The sequence below is a fragment of the Ictidomys tridecemlineatus genome, chromosome 4 (genome assembly GCF_052094955.1).
Source record: "Ictidomys tridecemlineatus isolate mIctTri1 chromosome 4, mIctTri1.hap1, whole genome shotgun sequence".
In the NCBI taxonomy this organism is placed as follows: domain Eukaryota; kingdom Metazoa; phylum Chordata; class Mammalia; order Rodentia; family Sciuridae; genus Ictidomys; species Ictidomys tridecemlineatus.
This window is the reverse complement of record NC_135480.1, coordinates 14,226,811-14,236,189: the sequence shown is the minus strand read 5'-3', so window position 1 is coordinate 14,236,189 and position 9,379 is coordinate 14,226,811. Positions and strand designations below refer to the sequence as shown.

General features: G+C 39.7%; 1 protein-coding gene across 1 annotated transcript; it reads right to left on the bottom strand.

Annotated features, from left to right (window-relative positions):
- Window positions 1–7,502: 7,502 nt before the first annotated feature.
- Window positions 7,503–8,489, bottom strand: LOC101974401 (olfactory receptor 1S1). The gene has a single exon (XM_005331675.2). It carries the CDS (start codon window positions 8,487–8,489, stop codon window positions 7,503–7,505), a length of 987 nt encoding a protein of 328 aa, XP_005331732.1.
- Between the last annotated feature and the right edge of the window lie 890 nt (window positions 8,490–9,379).

The following is a 9,379-nucleotide window of genomic DNA, read 5'->3' as shown; positions in this document are numbered from 1 at the left end:
TGAAGCTTCAGTGTCTACCTTCGAATTCCATCTTCGTCAGTCCTTAGTTTCTTATCTGCCCCATGGGTTTACTTACTTAAATAAATCTTTTTGTTTTTTTTTGAGCATCTTATGTACAAATGGGTAGGGACCATGTTTGTCTTTATTCACTAATATCTGCTGGCCCCAGTGCATTCCCTGGGACAGAAGTACATGATGAATTGGGAAAAAATATTTGGAAAAATCATGAAGCTGTCTACAAAGGAAACTTCTGTTTTGTTCAAAGGGATTTTCCAAATCCCATCATTTCTTCTCCTTTTGTTTTCCTTCTTTCTCTGTGGCTTGAAATGATAATAATAAAGACTGTAATAATATTAATATATAGCAACTAACGTTTATTCGATATTACCTTCCAGAAATAATAGGAGATTTGCTACAGGAATTACCTTATTTAATTTGTAAGATATCCTTATAAGGCACACTCTCTTATTATTCCTGCTTTACAGGTGGACGAAGCACTTAAGCTTAGAGAGGTTGAGCTGTTTTCCCAAGGTCAGCAAGCAAATGGTAGAGTGCCACTTCCACCCAGCCAGAGTCCAAGCTCTTAATTGCCATACCTCCTGTCTCTAGCTGTGATCTACTGCCTGCTCTAAATCACTCAGCCCAGAATTTATTGTTATTGTACTTTTCTTTTTCCTTTTATCTGGTGGATAAAAGGTAAAAGTCCAATCTTCTGGAAGTAGAAGGAAGTTGGCATCATTCATTTTATAGCCCAAGTGCTAGTGCTGTGTAATGTGACTGAGTGTGTGTGTGTGTGTGTGTGTGTGTGTGTGTGTGTGCACGCTCGCACGTGCACATATAGTTGTGCATGAGAAAGTGAGGTGTGCAGATTAAACAAATGGCAGCTTTCAAACTCTAAAAGGTAAAGATATAGGGGAAAAAAAACTGTGCAGGTGGCCACAACATTGGAGTTCACCTGTCAGCTTTCGTGTCTTTGCATCGAACACCTAAAAACTGCTGAATGGGGTGAAAACAATCCAAGGTTTGGCCTTGTTTCAAATATCAACTGCTATGTAAGTGTTCCCTCAACACACTGGCTTCCTGTGAGTGTTAGATGTGTTTATGTTGTAGAAAAGTCTTTGAATTTGGCATCATTGTATCCAGTTTATTATTTCTTAGCTGTAAGGCTTCAGATTAGTTAGTGCCTTTCAACCTGCTTCTCATCTATGAAATTCTACTTACAGAGCACTTACCCTGCGTGGGCTTTCCATGTATCATTTATTCTTAAAACCAACTGGGTGCTTGTGGAGTAGGAGTGTGCTGATTAAGCTCTATAACCATCCATACATATTACTAAAATGATCATCCAGGTTCCAGAACACAAAGAGCTGATCTGTGGGCCTTTTTATTTCAGAACTGTCTGGAATAGTCCCTCCTGGTCCCATGAGCTTTGGAGGTAGACACTTCTACAAGTGGAGAGTTCACGAATAATTTTTAAACTTAACTCTTAAGTTAATGCATCCTAAGCACATGCAAGGCACTATGCTAAAAGCTTTACATGAATCATTGATTTTAGTCCTAGCAACTGTAATGGAAAATAATTATTATTGACTCCACTTAGCAAAAGAAAAAAAAAAAACCCACTAAGACCAGAAAGGTAATGTGACTGAACTGACTGAACTGAAAGTACGTAGCAAGAAAGTGGCAGACGATGAAGGTTCTGCTCTGAGGCCTTTCACTCCAAAGTGCCTCCTCTTAACTGATATCTGCCTGCCCTGCCCTTTCTTTCTCCAAGGCCCCACATCCTTGAGATTTTCTTCAGAGTTGTCCGGGTTTCAGTTGCACTCTTGTTCTCAATGTTCTGTCACTGTGGGCTGCAGTGGGGACATTTTTGAGACTGACATAAATGCCAAGTTCATGAAACTTACCTAGGCACCTCCCATGGGACAATGTGGAAGGTCTGGGGGTATTTTCAGCTCCCTCAGAAAGAGCAGGATTGGTTCAGCGGAACTATGCCTACCAAAGCCTTCCCAGAAAGACCTGTTCTGTCAAAGCTTTTTCCAATAAACAGCTAATCAATATGGTGCCACCATGCAGTCACCAACCTTGCCTTCAAATCTTCTTTTTTGGGCTTAAGGAATCATTGAAGGAATTGAGATTACTTTCCAAATATGATCATTGCTATTTCTTACTATTTAATACTATGTACAAGTATAGAATGGAATATTTATGTATATATAATTCATTACTTTTGGTTCTATGATCATCAACATAAGATATATTCGAAGGATGTGTCTAAAATCCTTTCTGATTTGCTGACTTAAAAAATGGCTTTGTTGAGGTTTAATTGGCATGCAATAAATTGTATATTTAAACAATTTACCATTTGATATGTTTTAACAAATGAATATGTTCATAAAACTCTCACCATAATCAAGATAATGAATGTATACATCACCCTTAAAAGTTTTCTTATGCCCTACTGTACTTCATCCCTTGTGGCCTTTCCTACTACTCTTTCTTCACATCCCAGAAAAACACTCATCTGCTTTTTGCCATAATACATGAATTTGAATTTCTTAGAAACTTGTGTAAATTTTGTATAAAAGGAATAATGTATGTTTTTTTTCAACTAGCATGATTATTTCAAGAATCATTAACATTGTTGCATATGTCAACAATTTACTTCTTATTGCTCAGTATTATTACATCATACGATATACCATGTTTGTTTATCTATGTATCTGTTTATGGACTTTTGGGTCATTTCCGGTTTTTGGCTATTATAAATTGTCAATGGAAAACCTTTGACTAGAGATTTACTTTCCCCTCTCTTAAGTATATACCTAGGGGTAGAACGGTTGGGTCATAAAGTAGATGCATGTATAACTTTCTAGGAATCTGCTGAAATTGTTTTCCAAAGTAGTTGTATCGCTTACCATTTGCATCAACAATGCTCTCAGTGCATAAGAATTCCACTTACTCCAAATTCTCATGGACACTTGGCATGCCTAGACCTTTCTTAAAAATCATATTAAGAAAAGATAACAGAAAATCTACCCCTTAATCAATTTTAGAAAAATAAGTGAGGGAGGAGAATTCCATGAAAATAGAAGGGTGATCAGTGGAGCAGAGAAAGGGGATTGATAGGGGAGAAGGAGGGATGGGAAAAGCTCCCTCATGGGATCAAGGACCCCACCAAAGAAGACAGCTGAGGCGAATTGCTGGGATAACTCAGGTCCCCAAAGCAGCACTCTCTGAAGTGGCTCCTGGGCACATTGCAAGCTGTCTCGTTCCTCTGTGATAGTGAGTGCACATTTTCCTTTCATCAACTGTCTTTTGGATGGTGGAGTCTTTGAATAAGAGCTTAAGTGTCTTTTCATACCTGTTGGGCATTTGCGAATCTTCTTTGGAGAAATGTCTGTTGCCCACTTAAAAACATTTGATGTAAATATTTAAGTGACAAATAAAGATGGTATGCATTCAGGGTGACAGTGGGATGACTTTCACTGAGTTCCCTTTGCATATCTGCCCCAAATTAGTTGTTCATGTATGTGGAGACCTATTTCTGGACTCTATATTCCATTCCAATGATCTCTCTGTTTTTGTACCATACCACATGTTGAATACTGATGTATCTCAATTTCAATTAGTGCTAGTCCTTAAACTTCACTATTCTCATGGCCATTTCAGGTATTCTATGCCCTTTGAACTTCCATATAATTTTTAAAAACCAGACTTTCAATCTTTACAAAAAATGGGCTGGGGATGTGGCTTAAGCGGTAACGCGCTCGCCTGGCATGCCTGGGGCACTGGGTTCAATCTTCAGCACCACATAAAAAATAAAATAAAGATGTTGTGTCCACCAAAAACTGAAAAATAAATATTAAACATTCTCTCTCTCTCTCTCAAAAAAATCTTTACAAAAAATGTTTATTGAAATTTTGATTGGAATTGCAATGTTGAATAGAAGTGTGGAGGGGATATAAATTCCTGTTCCTGATCTTAGAGGAAAACTTTCAGTTCTTCACCATTCATTATGAGGATTTCTCATCAGGTTAAGGGAGTTCTGTTTGATTTCTAGTTTGTTGAGAGTTTTTTTTTTAATGTCAGAAATGGATTTTTGGATTTTTTTCATAAGATTTTATGCATCCATGAGATATCCTTTTGTTTTTTAAATTTTGTTTGTTAATATGTTGAACACACTGTTTGCTTTTGGAATGTATATTTATTCATGTATTTCTGGATAATCTATACTTGGTCAATAGTGTATTATTCTCTTTATTATGAGAGAAAAATAGAAGATATTTTCGATCATTCTTGAGTAGTTAAAAAGGCCACAGATAATATTGCCTAAAGCTGTATGCTAATTTAATTCCATTTATTTATTTAAAAAATTTCTGATTGACACATATTATTGCACACATTTGTACAGTGTGATATTTCCATGCATTATACAATATGTATATCAAGTCAAGGTAATTAAAATTTCTGTTTCCTTACCACTATTTTGTGTTTTGAGACTGCAAGCTCCTCTCTTCTGGTAATTCATAAAATATATAATAGGTTATTGTCAATTATAAAAGAGGTTTGTGTTCTGAGTTATTGACAGTCCTTTGTTAAAAGGAGAATAGAGCAAATGAAAGGAAGACATGTGAGATGTTTGTATCTCCTTACAAATCTGTCTGCAGAAGTCAGTGTCATTTTGATTTCAATGCTGAGGTTGAAAGACAGCTAGGGATGATAGCAAATTAGAAAGTATTTGTAACAGTGGATCTGAAACAGTTTTTCTCTTCTTGGAAAAATTCATTTGTCTTTCTGGGCATTATGTTATTCTGTTCTTAAAGATCAGAGTCTTCCAGGGCTTTGTCAGAATCTTTCTCTCTAGTCACAGGTGATTTCATTCAGCCGTATGTACCAAGCAGTCCTTCTATAAATACTTAATATAAAATTCCTTGCCATGCCGTGACCTACAAGACTCCACCTGGATGGGTTCCTAACCACCTGCATGGCTGTCTCTATTTCCTTCTCCTCCTCATTCTACCCTAGGGCTATCTGCTGCCTGTCCCTTGAGAAGCAACCCTGTCCCTATGTAGGTATCTTTTAAATTCACTCTTCCCTTGTCTTGAAAGTGTCTCCAGATCTTCTCTTGGCTCACTCCTTTGTTTTATTCAGTTTTCTGCTCAAATGCCTAGTGGAGGTGTCCCCCAACTCCTAATCCTCCCTACTTAAAACATGCCTTCCACCCTATTTCATTATCTTCCCCCAACCCTGCTTACTTCTGTCTGCCTTGTTTTATAGTCATCGTTTATTCATTTACAAGCTCACTGCCTCCTGAACTATGAGGTAAGAGTCAAGAAAGCAGAGACACTGCCCCTATTTCCTTCTGACTCCCACAGGTACTCATAAATTTTGCTTAGTGAGTGTTTGCAAGCTTTTTATACATGTAGATTTTATAGATCACTCAATATCCAAATATATAGATTTTTTTTGGTCTTTATAGGCATCCATCTTACATTTGCATTACAGTTAGATGGCAGAGGTTTCTCTTAATTTATTGATCAAATCACAAATTGGCTATTCTCAGGCATGGCTAGAGCAAGAGTAATATACCATTCATTTGACTGTGCTGTGCAAAAATCTTATGCTTCCTTAATGACACGAATTACTGGCCAAACATTGCCTTTGCTTAGCAATGTAAAATTATTTTTAATCTTTCTCTGGTTTGGTAGTGCTTGAGGTCATGCATGGTGAGACATTTATTCTCTTAGTCCTGTGGTTAGACGCAGAGACTGGTAAACAGAAGGTTCTCAATAGATGTTTGTTGACGATGACAAATTGAGGTCTAAGGATTATGCAAGCATCTAGATACACATCTCGACTTCTCCTCTGTGAAGATTTGTCAAGGTCCTCATAAGAGTTTGTGACTCTCTCTTCTTTCCCAGTTATCTTCTATGTTCTAATCCTAATTCTAATCCATGTTCTTGAGCAAGCTCCCAATTGGCATATGAGTCTATATCTGGCCAAATCAGCTTTCCTGTTCCTTACTCCCTGCCTTCCAGTCTCCTGTGGAACCTCAAATCCAAAGGCAATAGACAGAACAGGTCACAGGGATAGAGACCAATTTAACCCAAATCTCTTGGGGTAGCCCTCTGTGTTTTCCAAACATGAGTGCCTGATTCCTTCTCTAGAGAGGCTGGGTCAGCATGTCCAGGGTGGGTTTTGGGATGAAAGTAGTAAAACATGGCTGGTAACATTTCTTTTAACATCAGAGAAGACTGAAAGTTTGAACCTTGTTCAAAGCCTTCTTGCAACTAATCTTTATAATTGATGAGTAATCTGTATTTGCTGAGATGCAGTTGCACCAGCAAATGAGCATCAGTCACACACCTCTGAGGGTCTTTTGTGATTAACAGGGTATAATGCCTAAGGAGCTCTAGGCTTAATATTTTCCAGAACTGTGGTGGCTCATATCAGTGCTCTCTCAGGACCGTTCATGGAACAACTGGGATATTTAAAAAGCATGCCTAGGGATCAGGTGATCTCCACTGAACTGCTTTATGTGACTATCCTGATTATTTTCTTAAAATTCAGTAAAATTGACTCAGGGGGAGTTAAAAAGCCTGAATCCACACTACTGCATCTGGACCAAGGAAAAAAGGCATTGTAGGATCTAAAGATGTGAATTTTAGAAAAAATTTTCCCCAGTAACTCTGATGCACAAGCAGCCTAGACCAATCACCTTATTTTGTAGATAAGAAAATAGGCTCAAGAAGGTGAACTGGCATGCTTTAAGGTTAATAGCAACTTGGGGACAGAGTCAGGACCATCACTGATAACTTCTGTATATACATTTCCATGGTTTTCTATGGAAATAATTGAAGTCACCTGGAATCACATTTTTCAAAATGTATTCTGTGCAACACTAGTTCCACAAACCACCCTGAGATGAATTAGTTTCTGTATTATTGAATCAGTTCAGTTTTGAGAAGTGCTGCAAAATTAATATTAGTTGAAAACTCAGAGAAGTTCGCTAGTTCATAACATTTTGCCTCACTTAACTCAGACTTGCCCCAAATTATTTGAAAGTGGGAATATTCCTTTTTTTTTTTTTTTTACAACTATTAAACATCTCACTGAATAGAACTTTGGCAAACACACTTTGGGGAAAAACTACCTAGAAAACACATTAAATAAATGATTAATAGTAACTGGCTTCAAAGCTGCAAAAACTAGACTCTAGGCATTACATGTACCAACTAGTGTCTAAGTTATTAAAATTTTACACCAGAGTTTGGAGATTGCAATCAAGATGTGTGTTGTTGTTGGGACAACAATCTGTATGTGGGGTGAAGGATCTTGTTTTCAAGGTCAGAACTATCTGGGAAATCACCGACCCTTCAGAGTTGGTGGATAGGAGGCAGCTATCTGGAAGTTCATCAAAAGTTGAACCATCCCCTCTCTGTCACAAACTCTGGGCTCCATCATCCACCTGGCCGTGAAGATCAAAGGAACTCAGATGCTCATGGTATCAAAGGAAGTAACCTTCTTTTATTGATGAGCTTCCTCAGAGTTCCTTTCATATCCTGGTTCCTCAGGCTATAGATGAAGGGGTTCATCATGGGTACCACCACAGTGAACAGGACTGCCCCAATCTTGTCTGTGTCCTCAGGGTGAGTGGACGAAGGGAAAAAGTAAACCCCCACAATGGTCCCATAGAAGAGCAGGACCACGGTCAGGTGAGAGCTGCAGGTGGAGAAGGCTTTCCACTTCCCCTCTGCGGATGAGATTCTCAGGACAGCCCTGACGATGCAGGCGTAGGAAAAGAAGATGAGGGCAAAGGGGAAGCTGATAACCGATAAGCCCACGGTAAACAACACAAGCTCGTTGATCACGGTGTCTGTGCAGGACAGTTTGAGCAGAGGGGCCAAGTCACAGAAGAAGTGTGGGAGAGCGTTGCTGTCACAGAAGACCAGTCGAGTGAGCAGAAGGGTGTGTGTCAGGGCTACCAGATTACTGAGGAGCCAGGGGATGACAGTGAGCAAAACACAGAGCCTGGAATGCATGATGGTCGTGTAGGTCAGAGGGTGGCAGATAGCCACAAAGCGGTCATAGGCCATGACCCCCAGGAGGAAATTGTCGATGACGACAAACACGATGGAGAAGTACATCTGTGTGATGCAGCTCTCATAGGAGATGGATTGACTCTTGGTCTGAATATTCATCAGCATTTTGGGGACCGAGGTGGAAGTGGAGGAAATGTCGGCAAAGGATAGGTTGGCCAGGAACAGATACATGGGGGTGTGCAGGTATGAATCCAAGCCCACGGCCAGGATGATGAGTCCATTCCCAAGCACAATGACCAGGTACATACCCAGGAACAGCACAAAGAGGAGATTCTGCTGCTCAGCTTTGTTGGAGAGTCCCAGGAGGATGAATTCAGATATGGTGGTGTGGTTTCCTTGATGCATAGTTCTGTGATCCTGAAGAATGGAACACAAAGTCTTCATACCCCCGTAAGAAATAACAAAATGGTACCCCTCAGCCTTTTCAGTGAGTCGGGGCACCTCCTCTAAACTGAAGGAGAAAGAAGTTCCTTCTACTTAGTAGAAAGGCTACTTACTGAGAAACTATCTCAGCAGTGCAGAGACTTAGGAAATGCCTCAAGAAAAAGACAGCACATGATAGATAATTCTCAATTAACAGTTTTAGACTCTAATAGAATTATGAATGTGATTTTTCCAGGTAGTTCTGAGTATTGCTTAAATCTCCCAAACTGAGGACCACAGATGAAGCGCACCCCATGTTCCAAAGATGCGAGATACCCCTATAGGAATTACTTAAGAATGAACAAACTCATCCAAAGGCTGTTTCCACTGTTCACTGCATCCTTTCAATCTAAGGAGATAGCATTTTGAAAGGTTAAGAATTCAGGGAAGAAGAAGCAACCCAACATGAGAATCCTCATAGAGGCATACTGTGTGTGACCGCTCCTTCCCATCAGTTAGGGGAGGACTCCGAAAGAACTGCACTCGGGGAATGAATGCAAGAAGGGATGACCAGAACTCGGCTTCACTGGCACCTTCGTTTAGGTGATCCATGAGAATTTAGAGGATTCATGTGAACTTTCAGGCTTGTAGCTCTCCCTTCTAAAAGTGGAAGCTCACTGGATCAGCTCACGATAGCAGGGCAGAGTGAAAAATGGGGGTTAGTAGGAAAACCGTGCACCCCCACTTATGGCCGGGCAGGAGTCTGTGAAGTGAGTGATACAGGGGGTCATTGGAACTCAAGCCACTCTGTTGGGATTCCAGCTATGAAACAGCGTGCTAGGTGGAGGTGGCTGTAGCAGGACGACACCAGAGACAGCTCTCTTATGAAAGGGATGAAGGTGAAAAGTTAT

Excerpts from the sequence above, each read along its gene's own strand:
- LOC101974401 (XM_005331675.2), bottom strand. The coding sequence starts at position 8,489 with ATGAAGACTTTGTGTTCCATTCTTCAGGATCACAGAACTATGCATCAA.